We start from the raw sequence: 21083 nt of genomic DNA on the forward strand, positions 1-21083 counted from the left end.
TAGCCCCACAGTTCTTTCCACCAACCTGAGCAGGAGAGGCAACTTATTGTAACACTCTTCACTTACTGTCCAAATCTGGCCTGTGGCCGGAAAACTGAGAATTGGGGCTATTTGTTTTACAAAAATAATAGTCATCCCATTGAGATTTAGTATCTGTGCCCAGGATACAACCAAAATGTAAGAGAGGAATTACTAATTTAGAATGGAAATGAATGAATAAGTGGAGATGCAAGGTTTAAATGTTACTGATTTGAAAGGTTGTACGCAGTTCTTTAAAGGTAAGCTATAAATGGATGCTAGTTAATACATTAGTTACTATGCGAGGTATGGAAAATTAACGAAAAAAATCAATCTGTATTTGAGATGAGTGAATCCTCAAATAACCGCTCCACATGCATATTTAAATTTCATCATCTGTCCTTTTGCATAGGATAGGATGAGCAACCTATCAGCACGAAGCCTGTACTTCAAGCTGCCTCCACATAATAACCTGATACCCAAATCTGAGTGTATACAATGCATATTAATTTGTTAATTAGATTTCAAGATGACGATACTGAGCACTCACTGTTTCTCAGCTTTTGACTTGGCCCTTTTTCTATTGTCTGTAGAAGATACGAGAGTATGAGAATTCTCAAAATTTAAATCTCATTACTATGTGGATTGACTGCAAGTATTGTTATTATTTCTTGGTTATACAAAAGGAGTATCCCTTTTCAACTGATCATATTAGTGGTTAATTCTGATGGCACATGTGAAAAATATATTAAATCCTGCATTTGTCAAGGTATAATTGTAACGATTAAGAGCTGAAAAAGAAAACCTTTACTTAGTGATAGGAAAATCTTAAAGGAATTTTTATAAAGCAGTCTACATTGTGTTCTCTCTTTAAATAAAACGTGTATCATGATGGATTAAAAAATTGGCAAAATATATAACAAAAAGTAAAGAATGAATATCTATAGTAGCATAATTCAGGATGATTTAAATTCCTTTTTCAAAACAAATTTTCTGTAGTAGATGTGTACTATTTTTAGAATAAGAAAAAATAAGTTTTTTTCAGGTGAATCAGAACTATGTATCTGCTTTGATTTTGAAACACTGTGGCAAAAAAAATTCTAAAAACAATTTCACATATGCATCATTTAAAACATAGTTGCCTTTGTTCAGAGTCTCTGGTCCCCATTTTATGGCCAAATGTGTACCACAGATGGTTCATAGTGAGCTGAGAGGGCTATGGGGCAGTGGGGTGGACCTTGGGCTGTTGAAATCCTGCCTCATGAGCAACTTCTTCCTCAACCCACTGTGCTGCACATGTATCATTTCCTTTGAGATCTACACCATGAAAAAAGGCTGTAACACGTTAGTTAGATTTCCTTGCTTCAGCCCCTGGAATATCATTCTGACCCCAATAGAATGACTTAATAAACTGTGTCCTGAACAAATTATCCTTCTGACAGGAAAATCAAGAAGGGCTTTCTAAATTAGAATGCAGAGTGTTGACATATCAACATTTTCAAATAAAGAATAAAAACACCTTGAATGTGAAGCGTATTCTTGAATTGGTGCTTGTTCGGTAATGTCAGAAAATGGCAACAGATCCGAATGGCCAAAGAAAAGATCATGGCCCTGAAGACCAATCTATTTTTAGCCACGTATATGTATCTAATCTTTCCACAATAAGAATACGGTCAATTTGGCTGACATTTTAGTTAATAAAATAGCTAAAAAACCCAAAAGTTATTATGTAAAAATTCCTACTTAATATCTTTTTTACTCTGACAAGACATTTTCCTCATTACTTATTAAAAATAATTTGTCAACTGTTTCTGGATGTTGAGAAGTACTTATTGGTAAATTGTAATTTGACCCAGAATGAAATCTTGTGCTTATGGGCAGGTGTAGCTTTTAAAATAAAAGGGGTTGTTGTAGACTTTGCTGCAGGAGAAGAATCAAAGAAAAAAGATAGAATCATGTAAGACCCATAGATCAGAGAGGTTGACCCCACCCTCCTGACCATGGTCCCTGGATGTCCGTTACAAGATCTGAAAAGACATAGTTTATATTCACACACTTTTCCCTATTACCTTGCATGGCAATAGCATTAAAAAAAATACTTTGAAACAGAAAACTCATCTCTTATTATGAGCTACACTGTCAGATATCATCCATTGATTTTAGTACATGTAATTCCATAAAGTAAAGCTCATGGCGGTGATTTTTCCTCAAAATGTGACAAGTGTAAAAAACAATGACCATATTTTGCAAATGAAAATCCCAGTTTTTAAAAAGTGATTTATAAATAGTAATGGGAGTTTCAAGAGGTTGTTCACCACAGTATCTCCAGGATTAAGTACAATGGCTTGCACATATTAGCCATTAAATAAATACTTGTTACATGAGTAATGTTCTCTGACCTTCTCTTATATCACATGGCTTATAATCTGGCACAGTTTTTTTTTTTTTTTTAATATGTAGCCATAGGTTTCTCACTAACAGACAGTAGGAACCGGGGAGGGAACATGTCTATGATGTATGTCATCATGTTCCAATAGCCTGTAAATACCTATATGCACACAGTTGAATGAACTAAAGAAAGGCCTATGTTGTGTCTTATTTACCTATCATCCTAAGTAATCATACAAGGCATGTGGCTTCATTCCTATTTCTTTTTTTTAATTGTATTTATTTATTTGAGAGACAGAGAGAGAGAGAACACAGGGGGAGGGGCAGAGGGAGAAGCAGGCTTCCCGCTGAGCCGGGAACCCAATTCAGGGCTCCATCCCAGGACCCTAAGATCATGACCTGAGCCGAAGTCAGATGCTTAACCTACTGAGCCACCCAGGCACCCCTTGGTTCCTATTTGATTAAGAATATCCTTGCAACAAAGCAGATTTACTTATTGCACCGTTGAACTAAGAGAATGCTGCAGCAACTAAGGCAGACCTGTGCGAACTTGTCCATCGCTTATTTTTTCTGTGAAATAATTTCCGAAAATATGTTTCAGTTATTTTGGAGAATATCCCCGTCTCTCACAGCAGGGAAATTATGTTCATTTGATTGGTGCTGGAGAAGCTGGAGTCTGAGAGAGAGTGAGCCTAGTGCTCATTTTGGGTTAATTCTTTATTTTTTCCTGTAAAATACTCTCGAAGACCTTCATCCCCTTAGATTAGTGGGAGAGCAGCTGGCAGGATTTAGAGAAATCTCACTAAGCTCAACATTCTTCCTTTAAAATAAACTTGGGTTTAAAGTACCAGATCCTGTTGTTTCTTGCTAGGTCCACTGAACTCTGCCCCCACTCCAAACAACAAAACCAGACACGCTTGAATTCACATTCTTGCTGTCATTTGTGAATTGTTTAACTCAGTCAGGTTACTTCCAGCTCTGAGCCTCAGCTCCTTATTTGTAAAGCTCCGATGACAATACGAGCGCGTACCCTGTATGATTCTGGTGGGGATTCGATTATGTAGATATATATAGAATGCTTAATGAGGATTATTTCCATCATCTCTAATCCTCATTATAAATTGCTTAGTATGGAGCCCTAATAGGTAGGTGCTTCGTGTGTGGTAGCAGCAACTAATCGCATTCCAAACACCGATGAGACTCTAAAAACAGAAGCTGCGTCCCACAGCTGTACCCTCATATTGACTTAACCGCTGTTGTTTAGTTTCCTCATTAGAAAATGGAGTTAAAACACTTAATAGTTCAATTTATCATAAAAGATAAATGAGAAGATACATGTAAGTAAGCAGCTTATGGATGGCAGTCACCATGGGAACGGGTTATTTGTCTACTCCTGTTTCTGAGCTTGGCCTCGTGATACTCCACCCGGAGAAGCGAGTCGGTTAGGTAACTAGTTTCAAGGAGGGCGCACTTCCTCCTTTCCTCCCGAGGTCTGGACCGTTCCTTCACCCTCATGAAGCACCGCACCTGCATAGCGTGGAGCCGCGAACCCAGAGGCAGCATTCATGATGTCTTCCACGGCTCCCCGTAAAGAGGAACGGAGTGGCTTTGGTATTACTTCAACAAAAATTGGGGCCCCAAAACATTTAAATCAGTGTCCTTTTTCAAGGTGGACAAGCAGTGACATTGCATATGTATTTTAAGGAACGAGAAACTACCTTTCAAAAGTGATATGCTATATGGATATGTCATGGATACTCAATACATCTTATTGAATTGAATTAAAATTAATATTAAGTAGTATTTTAATTAAAGAGTGTATTTTTGAAATTAATTTTATAGAATGACATGCTATTCGACTATTAATTCTTTTTTTAATTTTTTTTATTTTTATAAACATATAATGTATTATTAGCCCCAGAGGTACAGGTCTGTGAATTGCCAGGTTTACACACTTCACAGCACTCACCATAGCACATACCCTCCCCAATGTCCATAACCCAACCATCCTCTCCCTACCCCTCTCCCCCCGGCCCTCCTCAGTTTCTTTTGTGACATTAAGAGTCTCTTATGGTTTTTGACTATTAATTCCTATGCCAAGCGTTATATGGCACTTCTAAGAGCTACAAGAAAACAACTTGAAAGCCACAGTTTTGGCCCTTAAACGTTTTGAAATATTTTGACTGTGTATTACTCCTCAATGATCTTTGTGACAGCAGGAAAGACACAACATTGTTGTCAAATCAATGAGTCAGACAATGGACACAGTGGAACATATAAGACACTGTTCAAAATGCTCACTGTTGCTGTTGAAAATGATCTATGATTTTGATTAATTGCTTTTGAAATTTTGATCAAAATTGATCTGTCCAGGTTTCTGGTACTGGCTCTTGTATGTCAGACCTCACCCTGGAATTACATAAATCAGTTTAGCCTGGACTTCTGTAAAAACCGGGGGTAGAAAGAAGTAATTTCTGAGTTGTCAGTGACTGATGGATGTTCTGATTTCACAGATTTAGTAAAGAAAAGGTCTTACCGTAGCTGTCATAGGCATCCTCACTTACTCCATGACCGTAGTCATAGTATTCAGGGACACTGCAACAGATTTAGACAGCAATCAATGCTACTGTAATCAGGAGGAATCAACCCAGAAACTCATATGGAATTTGAAAGCAAAATGTATGCTAAAGTAATATCCTGAGAACTTTCTAGGCATCAAACACAATCCTAAAGAAAAAAAAAATATTCAGGAAGAAAAATACAGGTTATTGACAAAGAGTGCTATGATTTTCTCATGGCACCTCAGAACTTCTTTATCTCTAACCTCCAATTTTATAAATCAAATTTCCCTTAAAACACAAGTATAATACTTCAAAATTTGTCAAGAGGGAAGTTATAAAGATCTATTTCCAAGAAAAAGTGCTATAGAAGATGACAATTTGCCCAATTGTGTATGGCTCTTAACCCTGTTACCCTAAGAAATATGCATCCACTTCAGAATCTTCACTTCCTAACACTGAAACTATATTTGTACGCTCCTCTAGCCCTTCCACAGCCTGTCCATGCCCTTCTCAAATAGATAAGCGATTTATTTTTAATATTTTACTAGATGCTTCCCCGTTTCAATAACTGACAAGAAGGTGTCCTTTCTCCATTTCTTACTCAAGTTACTTCAAGTCTTCCCTCACTACGGATCTCATCACTCTTCCCTGCACTGTTTTCCCCTTTAAGGCACCACTCTCATTAGCATTCATGCATTTCATCCCCAGAGTCCTCTCTCAACCCTCACTTCCCCACACAGGGCTATGACTACCCCTTTCTCTGCCCCTTTCTGGTAAAATTTCTTGAAAAGAGGCAGGTGTTCATTCTTTTCACTGCCTCTCCTTCTATAAGTATGTTTTTGAAGACAGTCCAATCAAGCTGTTGTCTCCAATGACGTAGCTCTTGTCAGTACCTTGATATTTCAAATCTAGTGGTGGAGAGGTGGTCCTCGGTTTACATTAGCACCGTTTAACACAATTGACCCCTTCCTGCTCCTTGGACCATTCCACTTGCTTCTGAGATGTCCTCAGAATAAACAGTAACTACTTATATTAATATACTCACATTGATAATTTATAAGACCCTGTATTTTTCCTGCAAATAAGCTCCTTCATTTTATGTCCTCAGCTTGAATCTTAATTTCTGATTTATATATTATATACATAATAAATTTGTAAGTTATGTCAAGATTACTAATTTCTCTTAATTACATAAAGTGTAATGAGAAAAATGGCTTAATATCAAATACTAAATTGTATAGGAACTGAGGGTGGGCCACAGATACCAAAGGGTTAGGTTGAAAGAAAAGACACAAAAGCCTAAAATTCTGTGGTTGTCATTGTCCCTCAGGGAAATCCCATAGGTCTCATTATATTAAACACTTCAGATTTCACTGGCAGTAATGAAAAAGAAGCAAAAAAGATAATACAGGTCTATGTATTAGAGGTGAAAAAGAGAAACAGAGAGAAGTTTGGCCCTCTTTATCTTTCTGGGAGGCAACTGATAATGCATTAATTCAATTTTTAGTGTAAAGTAGTTAGAAAAAATAAAAGAAGAAGGCTACTGAACCTAATTTTCATTGCCCAGAATGTTTATACACATATACGCAAACTGTCTAGGAAAAAAGCATGGCAATATGTTTTTCTTCCCATCTCTGAGACTATATAAATCTAAGGCCATTGACTATCGGCTGGATGTTTATCCCTTCTTACGCATCCTTTGCTTAATAGAAGTGATATAACCTAATTGAGAACCCTCATTAATATGTAGCAAATTCCTGAGAGTTGTTACATTGACTCCCAGGTGATCAAGAAATGGCAGTCATGAGAATGTGATTTAATAAGCAGCATTCCCATTTAGAGGGATGAAGAGAAAATGAAGACATTGACAGCTGATCTCTCTCCCTTTGTCCCAATCAATAATTTTTCCCTGAAAAAGCCTGCTTAACGTTTCCCAACATGCTGTATGAAGACCACCAGCTCCACTATCAGGTGCTGTAACTATGTGTCTCACTGTATTTCAATTTTAATTTTAATTGATGAAGATAAGTGACAGGAAGAAGAAAATAGTGAGAGAGACCATGAGAAAGGAACTCCAATTATTATGGGTCATCAATGGTACATACGCACCAAGAGGGAGTTTTAACTTTTAGTTACTCTGAAAAGGAGAAAGTAGGACATATAAGACATTTGTAAAATAATGGATGATGCCAAATAATAGATGACAATCGTAGCAGACTCTGCTAGAGTCCATACCTTTGCTCATCCAAATATGACTTCTCGTTTCTTCCATAGGAAAACACGTTGCGTGGACAAAAAGTTGAATAGTGAATGAATACATTCCTCAGCTATGCTTACAACTAGATGTGCCCTGTGACTACACCAGGAAACATGGGAGGTGCACAGATGTGAGGGTTACTTTCAGTTTTATGACAACCTCTTCATCTTGGACTTGTGCACTCTCACCTGCTCAGTTGGTAGCATGCAGTCCAAGTGATGATCTAGCAGCTACCATGCAAAGAAAGACTGCCTTAGGAAGTTGTGGACTGCGACACTGGAGGAGCTTTTGTCTCTAAATGCTCCTGTTGGAGTAGATTTACTGTAAATCACTGCCGATCTCAGGGATTGTTGGGAGAAATTTTTTTTAATCTTGTTTGAGCCATTGAACTTTGAATCTTTCTGCAACAGTTTAGTCTAACAAAGAAAGGAGTACATAGAAGTGTAGAAATGCCATTAAAATCCCCCAATATCGGGTATAAACTTAGAGGTAGGGTGGAGAGTGCAAGGAAAAAAATACAGCCAGTTAGAAAGCAAATAAGCTTTGTTACGCCATTGCCTGTGAAAACTTGGAGCAGTAGACTATAGGTCTGCATATATTTTGACACTACAGGAAAAAGCTGAACAAAGCTCAGTTGTCCAGAATCCTACTGCCTTTAGAAAGGTTTACAAAAGTCATGAACTTAAAGAAGAATGGGCCATGTTTCCAGGAAAAACAAAAGTGAATAGAACTTTGCTAAGAGAAATTATCTCTGCCTGATTTATGTGTCAGTTCTGTAATTTAAAATGAGAGAATGTTCAGAAATTTGGGGCTTAGCAGGATTAGAGAAGTCAGCTGTTCCTGTATCCCAACAGGAGGAGATAATGAGTGTTGCTCAAAAATGCCCTCATCTTGTCCCATTTACTCTCATATATGATCCCTAAAACAATCCTCAGGTCCCTGAACATGTACAATCAGGAAGCATGCTATAAAATTTTGAACTCCCTAAAAAGGGCATGCTATATTTGGCTCAATTCAGGTGTGGCTATGGATAAGACCATTTATCAATTAGGATAAAGAAGAATCTTCCAGTAAATCTGATATAACCTCCATAAAAGAAAACCAAGGTTGCCGGATGCACTAACCAAAATATTATTTCAATGTTGTTGTTTAGGTGTCTTAGCTTGTCAAGATTTTATCATTTTTATTGTCTATGGAGCCTTCAGTGTTTCCCAACAGAAGTTTCTATTGTGATGATTCTGTTCCTTTCCTACCACTTTATATTGGGTATTATGGGGAAGAAAGTTGAGAGCAGGAACGTTAATCTCTTTGTCATTTACAGGTTGCCAGACTTCAAAGAATCAGGAGCTAATATATAGGTCTGTATATTTCCCAGAGATCCTGGATTTTCAGTGGTTTCAGTAATTGGAATTGAACTTGGATTTTCTCTGTTGGGTAGAAAGTAGGCATCTTTGTTTTAAGGAGAAGAAGGGTATTCACTCGTATTTGTATGACTAGAGGGCTGGACATAGAAGACTTCTAGTGGTTCCCCTCCAAAATTCATTTGTCTTTTCTTCCATAAGAGAGACTGACCACTTCAGGACTACATTTCCTAGTCTCCCTGATAAGTCTCCCTTATATTTGAAGGTGGGCAGGTATAGAATGATAAGTAAAAAGTTTTTAATGATTTGCATAAAAGTAAAGTCCTTTGTCCTCTACTTCTTTTCAACCTTTATGTAACTGACTGGAAGTGTGAATGATTGGAGCCAGTGATGGTGTGGTGAACTAAATCTTTTTGTCTCCCCAAATTTATATGTTGAAATCTTAACCCCCATGTTATTGTATTAGGAGGTGGGGACTTTAGGAAGTAATTAGATCATGAGTGTGGAGCCCTTATGAATAAGATTAGTGCCCTTAAAAATGGGACCCCAGAGAGCTCTCTTGTTCTCTTACTACCATGTGCAAATACAAGAGGATGGAGGTCTGCAATCCATAAGAGACTTCTCACCAGAATCCAACCATGCTGGTACTCTGACCTAGGACTTCCAGCCTCCAGGATTGCAGGAAATAAGTCTTTGTTTTATAAGCCACACCATGTATGATATCCTGTGACAGCAATCTAAACTAAGATAGCATTCCACCAGCCTGGATCCCTAAATGGTGTCATGGAGCAGAACCCACCTGCTTACCCATGTTTATTATGTGTGAGGGAGATAAACTTTCCTCTTATTTGGGCCACTGAATTGTGGATCTCCTTACTAATGAAGCTGTAACTGATAATACAGTTGGCAATTAAAGCAACTGCTAAAAATGAACAGACATCCAGTAAATATTTGTTGAATGAATAAGTGATTGAGCAAAAGAATTCAAGAAGACACGATTGTGTTTGAACATGAATAATTTAGAACATTTTGCTATAAATATCTTTATAAAACTTTGTATATGCTTCAGAAGGGATGTCTATTTATATTGACAGCAATGGGAGCAGTGAAAAATGAAACTTTTATTTTCTGATATGAATGAAATTCAGATTAAAAGTTTAAAAGTAGTGTAACTGACCAGTTCATCTGTGATTTTTATATATTGTTATATTATTTTTCAACTTTAAAAACATATATGGTTTGGCTAGAGAAAGTAGACCGTAGTGTTGGCTCTAAGCTTTTCATGCCATTATTTCAGAAAGCTACTATTTCATTACATTAGTTTCATTTTTCTGTTGTTTAATAATGTGAGTAAAAGCAGACAAATGAATTCAGTATAAACACAACCTGGTTATTTAATTTTTGGTTCACTGTTATATTTATATTTAGAAAATATATAGCTATCAAGGTATCTAAACACATTGTGACACTTGTGGAAATGTTAATTAAAATGACAATTATTAGTGATTTGGAACTTAATTACTCTGGTGGTTATAGCAGATGAGATTTTCCTAAGAACTGGCACATATATAAAATCATGTTAGCTACAATGACTCATTAAACAATATCTAGTTGTTAGTAAAACTCTCCACAAATTTTGGCTTTTTGATATCAAGACTGATATCAAGACCATAAGCATTAATAAATATTTGGGAAAAATAACATATGCATAAGCGGAGTAAAAGGAGGCAGGGAAATATCTGATTAATTTATTAATGGTCATTTGTAAAACTAGAAAAAAATCAGAGATGGAAAATTCCAGTTCTTTTCTGATGGGTAGAAGAGTATTTTATCCCAAGCAGGCCGATAGCAATTCCCTCAAACAACTAATGAAATGGCAGTGAACACAATAGAAAAAGTTAGGATGAAAAGTGGAGTCCGGGAAACCAAATAATATCGTCATCATAATCAAGCTGTTTTCCCAGCAGCTGTGACGTAACAACCCTTATTTTCTCTAGGGCTTCACAATCTACCAGTTGATGTTCATGTCCCTGTGGCAGGAGAAGCCGCACGGATGGTGGAGCAGGCTAGCTGGGACTCACGGAGACTAACCAAGCTTGTAAAGGAAATACTTTGGACCTTCAGTTATTACAAAGAGATACTGGCCGTAATATAAATGAGAACACTGCTGTATAAGAGTTGTTCATGTAACCAAACCAGACTGGTATAAGTGAGGGATAAATAGAGGATGCACTTAATAAAAGATCCACACTTTGCCTAATTTTTGCCTGATCCTTTGGTAGGACATAAAAATCACCAAAGAGGGGTGCCTGGGTGGCTCAGTGGGTTAAAGCCTCTCCCTTCAGCTCAGGTCATGATCCCAGGGTCCTGGGATTGAGCCCCGCACCATCAGGCTCTCTGCTCAGCAGGGAGTCTGCTCCCCCCCCCACCCCACCACCACGCCTGCCTCTCTGTCTACTTGTAATCTCTGTCAAATACATAGAATCTTAAAAAAAAAAAAAATCACCAAAGATAATTAAACACTTTAAGAATACACCATGGCGGGGCGCCTGAGTGGCTCAGTGGGTTAAAGCCACTGCCTTCGGCTCAGGTCATGATCCCAGGGTCCTGGGATGCAGTCATGCATCGGGCTCTCTGCTCAGCAGGGAGCCTGCTTCCTCCCTTCTCTCTCTGCCTGCCTCTATGCCTACTTGTGATCTGTCTGTCAAATAAATAAATAAAATCTTAAAAAAAAAAAAAGAATACACCACGGCTTATTGTGGTGGTCCGAAGATGAAAGCGCCCGCATTCCTAAATTCCGGCTGCACTTAGTTTATGCTATGTGGTCTTTCATCTCAACCTCTTTTTGATTCTTGAGTAGACTGAAGGTTTGTGTCTATGAAGCTGGACAACTAGATGAGGATGAATTTTAACTAAAGCTTCATTCATTATTTTCTCAATTGAAGAAAAATAAAAACTACAAAGTAATATTTTAGAAGAAGGGATAAAGGACTTGATTAATGTATTAATAGGAATTATTATTTATAACTACCAATTTTTTAGGATGAGGGTGTGAGCAGAGGGGCAAGGGGCAGAGGGATAGAGAGAATCTTAGGCAGTCCCCATACCCAGCATAGAGCCGGACATGGGCTGGATCTCATGATCCTGAGATCATGACATGAGCATGCTCCCCCAACTATTTTTAGCACGCAAGTAAACTCTCTTTAAATTTGCTCTCCTAAGCATTTACGCTGAAACAAGTTATGGTGTGCATTTATGCTGTAGTTCCAGAAATATTTGTCAAGTAAAGGTAAGTTTTCAGCCCAGCTCCCATCCTCAAATTGCAAATTGGTAGTTCCTTATTTTTATATCCACTTACATGGTGATCAAATCCTTCTGTTAAATTTCATAAAGTTCCATGAAAGTGCTACTTACAAAGCTGTAAACCTAGCACGTAGATTATGATCGCAACATACTGGTACATTTTGAAAAGCAACCAAATGTGCTTGAATTTTATTACTAAATTGTGCAAATGACTGGTGGTCTCTGAATCCACTGTCATGATTAATACTATAGCAGTTAGAAATGAAGACATAATATTAACTGGGCTGCTACCAATTAATTTCAAGGGTTTAGACATGAAATACTCTGAATTATTATTAGAATAGGTAAATATAAAACACAATTATGATATATCAAGTCATAAGGAAAAAACATAGGAAAGAAAACGTATACTATAACTGCTAATTATGAGTGAATCCCTCTATGCATAGTTTAAAATTCTTAATTTCATGCTTGGAGATTAAAATCACAAATAGCAATAACATTGGGATTAATAGATTTAAATACGAAAAATGTATAGCTTATATTACTTAAGCACCATTATGTGTTCATATCTTATACATTTCATTTTCCATTCAAGAATTTTTCCATTTAGAAATTGGACTTTATTCTGAAGGAAATTGGAGAATTAAGACATACAAGTTAATCTTTCTGATACTAGAAGTTAGTGCTCACATATATGATCATTTGCTTTATTGGGAATTCACTATCATTGCATTCATTAGTAAATAAAAACTTGTGTAAAAAGAAACCATATGAAACAAACTTATACATTACTAATACGGAAATAATTAAAACAAATTTTAAAGAAATAAAATTCTCTTAAAAATATATATGTCATAAATATATATTTTATTTTTTTAATTTTTTTAAATTGACAACTTCTTTATTTTTCAGATACAACTCTTTTTCTTTTTATTTTTTCTCTTATGCTTCTTCTCTGTTTTTTCTTTTTACATTTTTCTCATTTCAATTAGGTGTTTGATATATCAACTTATATTTCATAGTAGCTTTTTAACTTGTACTTTTCCACACCTTCTTTTTTTTTTAATTTTTTATTTATTTTCAGCATAACAGTATTCATTGTTTTTTCACCACACCCAGTGTTCCATGCAATCTGTGCCCTCCTTAATACCCACCACCTGGTTCCCCCAACCTCCCACCCCCCGCCCCTTCAAAACCCTCAGGTTGTTTTTCAGAGTCCATAGTCTCTCATGGTTCACCTCCCCTTCCAATTTCCCTCAACTCCCTTCTCCTCTCCATCTACCCTTATCCTCTATATTATTTGTTATGCTCCACAAATAAGTGAAACCATATGATACTTGACTCTCTCTGTTTGACTTATTTCACTCAGCATAATCTCTTCCAGTCCTGTCCATGTTGCTACAAAAGTTGGGTATTCGTCCTTTCTGATGGAGGCATAATACTCCATAGTGTATAAATATATATTTTAAACTAAGCTCCATGCTCAGCATGGAGCCCAACACAGGGCTTGAACTGATGATCCTGAGATTAAGACCTGAAGCTGGGATCAAGAGTCAGATGCTTAACCAACTAAGACACCCAGGTGACCCTAAAATATTTTAAAATTTGAAATATGTTGATCATTTTGTGTGTGTGTGTGTGTGTGTGCTCAAAAATATTACACGAAATACATTCCTTTTTATGTGTACCTGTTTCAACTAAAGTGCAAATACCCTTTTCCCTGCTCTAATATCAACAGTTTTCAGAGTTCTAACAAGGGAAAAGGTCAATGCTTTAGATACATATATATTTTTACATATATATTTTTAAAGTATCTTTGGCATTCCATCAAGATTGGATTAATAGTTTTAAAATATTTTACAAATTCGTTCATTCATTCATTTCTTCATTCATTCATTCTGTTCAGCCAATAGCATTGTGTTATAGAGCAGCTGTTTTGTGTATAAACAGAATATATAGTATAGTGTAAATATATACTATAGTATAAATAGAATATAAATTTGTGTCTTCCAAAATTAACTAGTAAACTAAATACGTTAAACATGGATGGATGGATAGATGGATGGATGGAGAGAGAGATAACATAATAACCATCTGCAGTTATCTTGGCCAATTTGTTTTGAGAAGTAAAAGAAATAAGTCTCTCACTCAAAGGTAGCTCATTATGAGTCAGAAAAAGTTCATAGTCCATTCCCTAATCCATTTGGAGGAAAACAAGGATTTCTTCTAAAAATGATAACACAGAATATAGAAAGAGAAGTATTTGAACTTAACATTGAAAACTGCTATTTTCCATTTTCATAGAGTGTGTCATCTTGGACAAATCATTTAATCTCTCTGAACTTCAATTCCTTCACCTTTAATATGGAAATAATAATATTTACCTCAAGTATTAATGAGAAAACCTGTGACAGCCCCATGATAATTGCCTAGTACATAGCAGGCACTTGTTAAATATTAATAATGGGTAATTGTCCAATCAATAAAGTCATAGACATAAAGCTTCTCTTTTTCATATTCATAAGAGTCGCAATGCTGAAGGAGATTCCATCTTCTTGAAATACTCTGAAACAGGAATTAACCATACATACCCTCTTAAGTTTCAGTTGATGGAATTTAATGTCCACAGGATGAAAAACAGGCTGATTATTCTTGAGAGGAGTGACACATTTATTCTGCTCATAGGTTAATGATCAAGGTAGATGATCTATATAAGACATCTAGTATAGAATTATGATCAACTTTGCAATGATCTAATCTATAGAAAATAGGTGTTTTAAGAGTGCAACCTTATGCTCCAAATGAGAGAGAAATACATTAAATATATTTTTGCTGATCTGGATTCAACACTGCACACATACATTTCTGAAAATGGTCTCTTTTTATAGACACTCTTTAATTATTTGTTTCCAATTCGGCTTGTATTTTTTTGCTTACTTTGACCCTTTATTACATAAGTGAAGGGTGAGCAATTTTATAACAAAAACATTAATCTTCTGTTTTATTTCATGGAATTATCATTAGAACATAGCAATTATTTTCTATAAATAAGACCTTCAACTGACTGATTAATTAGGCTCAGTGATACATGACGTTATTAAATGAACTGTTACAGGGACGCCTGGGTGGCTCAGTTGGTTGAGCAGCTGCCTTCGGCTCGGGTCATGATCCCGGCGTCCTGGGATCGAGTCCCACATCGGGCTCCTTGCTCTGCAGGGAGCCTGCTTCTCCCTCTGCCACTCTGTCTGCCTGTCCTCACTCTCTCTCTCTCTCCCTGACAAATAAATGAACTGTTACATGCTCTTGGTACAAGTACACAGAAGCTACTGAACCCTAGTTTGAAATGGACATAATTCCAACTATATACACATTATCTTTTTGGCTGAATCATAATTTATGAGTATCAGTAAGATTTCAGTGCTGTAAACATCAGCATAATTTCTAATTATTTCAATACTCTAATCTAGTTGACTTTGAGACTGAATTCATTGGTGCAAGCTGCACTATGGCTATGTGTTAATGCTGATTTATGTTCTTCCCCACTCAAACATAAATGGAATCTCACCTCTGTTGTATAATGTTCCAGAACCAGGTTTTACTTATTAAAGGATTGTTTTCATGCACCAGACTTTGGAAATTTAAATAAATAAAACCAAGTCTGGGTAAAGAATATATGAATTAATAACAGTGATTCTGTTTTGATAATTTTTTTTCTTTATGTGAGGAAACAAAGCCACATTCTTCCAAAAACTCTCAAAATATAACTTAAATCAGGTGAGGCTGTGTCTCTGTATACCACCATAGTGGCATGCTATGAACTGAATTGTAATTGTGTATTTTCATGTTTCTCTTTTCTCTAATCCTGAATGTGAATGCTAATTCCTTAGTATGCTGTACAAATCCCTTTCTATCTACATTGTAATTACCAAACCCCACACTCTAACATAATAGAATGTCTCCCAATTCATGACTCCTTTCATGGTCCCATGCCTCCGACCATGGCATCCTTCTGTTTAAATGGACTTCCTCTACTTCTTCACCTAAGAAGGTATCCACTGTCCTTTTGGGATCCAGCTCAGTGGTTGGCTTCTTATTAAAGTGTTAACCAGGTAAGGTGTTACCCCTTCCCACTTGCCTTCTGTAAGACCTTGTAGACATTTTCATGTAGATCAGCTGTGATTGTTCCAGAATGTTCTTTAAAATCTGTCTCTTCCTTTAGCACAGTGACTCTCAGTAGCTAATGTGCATACGATCAGAAGGATACTGTAACAAACATACAGATTCCTGAGCCCCCACTCTTCAGATTCTGAATCAGCTGTCCTCAGCAGGGGCCCCAAGATCTATAATTTCATTTGCAGGTGTTTCTTATACAGAAGTCCAGGATCATGTTTTGTAAAACAAAACAAAACAAAAAAAACAAAACCACAAAACCAAAAATACAACAACAACAACAACAACACACACACACACACACACACACACACACAAAACTACACTAATTGTGAATAAATAGACATCCAGGATCTGCCTTATTTGCTTTGAATACGTAGGTGCAGAATAGTGACATTCAATGAATGCTTGTTGAGTAAATGAATGAGTAGTTTTAAAATAATACATAATTTCTTTGTGAATAGTTTCTAAGCTGCCTGACAGTTCTGCCAAGTAGATTTGTGGCTGTTTATAACTATTCTCACAGAATTTTAATTAATGGTCAATGTCAATTTAAAGGTTGCTACTGAGCTATGTCTTTGGTACTCTGTTTTCTAAAAAAAAAATTTTTTGAAAGGTACTTGATAAAGAAGTACAAGATACGCTAAGATGTATAGCTACTATTCTGATTTTAAGAATTAGTATTCAAAAAAGTAGTTCCAAATCAACAAAAGAAGGCCTAAACAACAAGGTGAAATGTCACAGAGATAAATGTACATGTCTGCATTTAGGTTAAAAAAATCAATTGCAAAGATGCAGGATGGTGTTAGAACTGGCTTGACAGAAGTTCATTTAGGGAGAACCTAGGTTTCCAGTTGAAAACAAATTAAATAAAACCCAATAATGTGACATAGCCACTTAATAAAACCACATGGTATGGGTGCCTGGGTGGTTCAGTCAGTTAAGCCTCTGCCTTCGGCTAAGGTCCTGATCCCAGCGTCCTGGGATGGAACCCTGCACCACCGGGCTCCCCATTCAGCAGGGAGTCTGCTTCCCCTGTTCCTCCCTGTTCGTGTTCTCTCTCACTATATCTGTCTCTCCCTCTCTCTCAAATAAATAAATCAAATCTAAAAAAAAAAAAAAAGAAAATCACATGGTAGGATGATATAGAAGTAAAGTAAGAAGCATTATTACAAATGATATAATGGTGCTGTATCTTTGCACTGGTCAACTCTCATCTGATATAATGTGCCTCAAGATCATTGTGCCACACTTCAGATGGGTGCCTGGACAACTGCAGTGGTTTTATGAGAGAACAACTAGAGTAATTAGTGAAATGGGAATCATGATGAACCAAGAACAGTTGAGGAAAACCATGTTTATGTGGGCCCTGATCCTGGACACTGGCTTGTTACTGGTACAATAATGTTGCTTAAAAAACAATCGCAAAATATTATCATCATACAATATGAGACAATGCACGTGTTTTTGTTAGGCTAGAGGTTTGCTAATCTAGGCTCAATGGGGGCTCTGTTCCAAGCTTGGGTGGAATTGGGATTGGCCTTGAGGTTTAGACTGCCCATGTGTTCATTACGGAACTCAGACTAAGGGCGCAATAGCTACCTAGAGAAGCTCTTCTCATGGCAATAGGAAGAGAGCAAATGGGAAACGCCTAGTCCTCTTAATGTATAGGCTTAAGATGTGACATTATTGTATTAGTCAAAGCAAGATATGGAATAGTGAGGAGTCAGGAAAACAATCTACGTCTTTTGTGAGATACTGAACAATCACACATGGGGGCGGGGGATGAAGAATTGTAGCCAAGAATGCATGGAGCACTGGGTGTTACACGTAAACAATGAAGCATGGAACGCTACATCAAAAACTAATGATGTACTGTATGCTTACTAACATAACACAATAATAAAAAAAAGCACTCTATCATATTGTGGATATTGATAGAGGGACATTACCTTTATAAAGAAAAGCTGACAGGTATATCAAAATTAGATTTATTATGTGTAGCTTCACAAGCTGCTTACTGATCAATGCATATAAGTGGAGATTACAGGGAAGAAGATATTACTTCAGCTTGAGAATTTCCTAATAAGATGAGGTGTTAAAAAACAAAATGAAGTGTTTGGGAAGCAATATAGTATTAGTACAAAGTGCTCAGTCTTTGAAATTGGACAGGAATCAGTTCAAACCTTGTCTAGTCCTGGGCAAAGTAAACATTCTAAACCTAGTTTCTTTATTTGTAATAAGGATAAAACTGTCTACTTCATATGATCATGTTATAAAGTGCCTAATATAGCAGCTGCTCTGTATTATGGTTATTATTTTTATTAGAAACTTACTTCCTTTAGAAATGGTCGAGTGTTCCCTGACTAGTCCTTCTGACTCCTCTCTTTGCTTCTTCCACACATCTTCTATAATTCAGTCTTACTGAATATTATATAATACAAATCCACAATTATTTATACTTGAATTCTAAATTCAAAAACTCTGAAATCAAAGTTTTTTTTCTTAAATTGGGTGTCCGAAATTATTAGGCAACAAAATTCTTACCTAGAGTGATAAATTATGTATAGCTATTTATGTCCTGCCTACTATAGTCACTCATTTATTTCAATGCCATAATATTAATATATATTTGTGGCACAGATGCAATAATAATATATGCATTGTACTGCCCTTATAAAATATAAACCATTCTGAATATGAAATATCTGGTCCACAGTATTGTAACTATAGAATTGTGATCCTGTCCTTAAATATATCATAGAGTTCATTATTCTCCTTCTACCACCTAGAAAATAGAAGGTCCTTAATAAATAATAACCTTAATGAAACAGTAAAATAGGATGTTGAGATTATTATTAAAAGAAATCTAGTTATGGAGACTTACTAATATCTGTATCTTATTTTGGCTCTATTCCATATGCATCTGAGATAAATTCTGTTCCCTTTTCTGAGGTACCCCAGGAGTTAAAGTGTCATGTTTTGTTTTTGTTTTTTTCCCACTCTATAATTTAAAGATCACAAAGTCCATATTTTCCATCTCGACCACAGGTGTTTCAAGAAAAATACCTCCCTTCTCTCATTACTCGTGTTTAGCTACAAAAAGTAAGACCTGGAGGTTTTGTTTTGTTTTGTTTTTGTTTTTGTTTTTGTTTTTTAAGAGCAAATTGATTTAGAAACCAAAGAAAGCAATGGAAGTGCAGACAGATCATTCGGGAAAAGGATGGAATAGCAACTAATAGAGAACTTGCTGAGCTCAAATGAGCAAATCAGGCTGATGCAAAAAAAAAAAAGGAAAGAAAGAAAGAAAAAAAAAAAGGATGATCATAATTCTCACCAAAGACAAATTCAGCTTTATCAACTTCTAAATATGATGACAACCTCAAACTCTATCCAAAAATCATTCCTTTCTTGCACTGGAGTGCTATTATCCAGGCCTTCCTGTTCCTTTCCTATCATTTCAGGTAATAACTGCCCTACCACTCCTAAGGTATCTTATAATTTGATTCACCTGAAGGACATGTAGTTCTTTAGTAATGAATCATATTCTCATTTCTTTGTCTTTGTACATATCTTTGCCTGGCTAAGTTTTTTTTACCCAGTTAAATCACAGCTGGGCATCAGTTCTGTTTCAGAAAGCTTCTGGTACTTTCTCATCACCCTCTACTCGATGGCCTCCTATGTTCTCTCATAACCTCTGGCACATCCTTCTAGCACAGTGCTCATCGCATGTTACGTGTTTATTTGCATGTCTGTCTTCTTCTCTAATTGTCTCCAGTCTGCTCGTGGATTTCAGGACATACTTAACAGACCATAGAGTGCCCTCAAATAGCCATTTGGAAGGACTCCTTAATTCCATGTCCTTGGACACATTTTCTGGATACTGACTTCTTGCTTATGTATAGAAGAGAATTTAGAAAACAGTGACTGTGGCTACCTACAGATATATTTGGTTTAATCTATAGAGGGTTTAACTTTCAAAAATTAGTTGCTAATGTGCACTGAAAAACTGATGTGGCTAGTTATAGTTTCCCCAAACAGCCACAATACAATTTTCCATGCTTGAACTGTGCCAGTTCCCCAGAGAGGGGTGAGGTCTAATACCCTTTCTCTTGAATCTGGCTGGACTTGTAACTTGCTTGTAACTAACAGATGGAGCCTAAGTTGTGAAAGGCAATGCAGTTTCTCTTTTGTTCTTTGGGATACTCATATGTGGCACTCTCAGCTGCCATGCTGTGAGGAAGCCTAAGCAACATTGAGTACTACATGAGCATCCCAAGCAGCAGCCCCAGTTTAGGTATCAGCTGATATCTAGCATCACCTGCCAGATATATGAGAGAAGAATCTCCAGATGATTCCACACCCCAGCCATTGAGTCATCCCTACCATTTGAGCCTTCTTGCTGAGGCTCCAGACAAAGGGAAGAAGAAACAAACCACCCCCACTGTGCTTTGTTAGAATTCCTGATATACAAAATCCTCAAGTATAAAAGAGCATTATAAAGATGGTAATTTTTTTAAAAAAATTTTTAAAATATTGTTCTTATTTATTTGACAGAGAGAGAGAGAGACAGTGAGAAAGGGAACACAAGCAGGGGGAGTGGGAGAAGGAGAAGCAGGCTTCCCGCTGAGCAGGGAACCCAATGAGGGGCTTGATCGCAGGATCTTGAGATCATACCCTGAGCTGAAGGCAGATGCTTAACTGACTGAGCCAGCCAGGTGCCCCAAAGATGGTTATTTTATACCACTTGGTTTGGGGATGGTTTGTTTTGCAGCAATAGTAACTGGAAAACAGGTTTTCTTTGGGGGAAAAAAAAAGATCTAAGATCCCCTGGGCCCTTTACTCTACATGAACTGTATGGCCATAGTATCCTAAACTTGAACAGAAGATAGTTGCTTTCAACAAAGCACACACTTTCCAGTTTGCCACAGTCTCCACTTCTCCTTATTGTTATACCTTGACAGTTATATATGCTTGTGAACATTTATGATCCCTAAATATGTTGATAACTGTTACTTATGT

The 21083-nt window shown here is 36.7% G+C and overlaps 1 protein-coding gene across 2 annotated transcripts in view; it reads right to left on the bottom strand.

Annotated features, from left to right (window-relative positions):
• Positions 1 to 21083, bottom strand: part of KHDRBS2 (KH RNA binding domain containing, signal transduction associated 2) — a 482992-nt gene that overhangs the window by 15221 nt on the left and 446688 nt on the right. For both annotated transcript variants that reach the window (XM_080806642.1, XM_080806643.1), the window contains exon 8: positions 4943 to 5001. In XM_080806642.1, the coding sequence (XP_080662768.1) occupies positions 4943 to 5001 (59 nt within the window). The remainder of the gene's footprint in view (positions 1 to 4942; positions 5002 to 21083) is intronic.

The sequence above is a fragment of the Martes martes genome (assembly GCF_963455335.1).
Source record: "Martes martes genome assembly, chromosome: 6".
NCBI lineage: Eukaryota > Metazoa > Chordata > Mammalia > Carnivora > Mustelidae > Martes > Martes martes.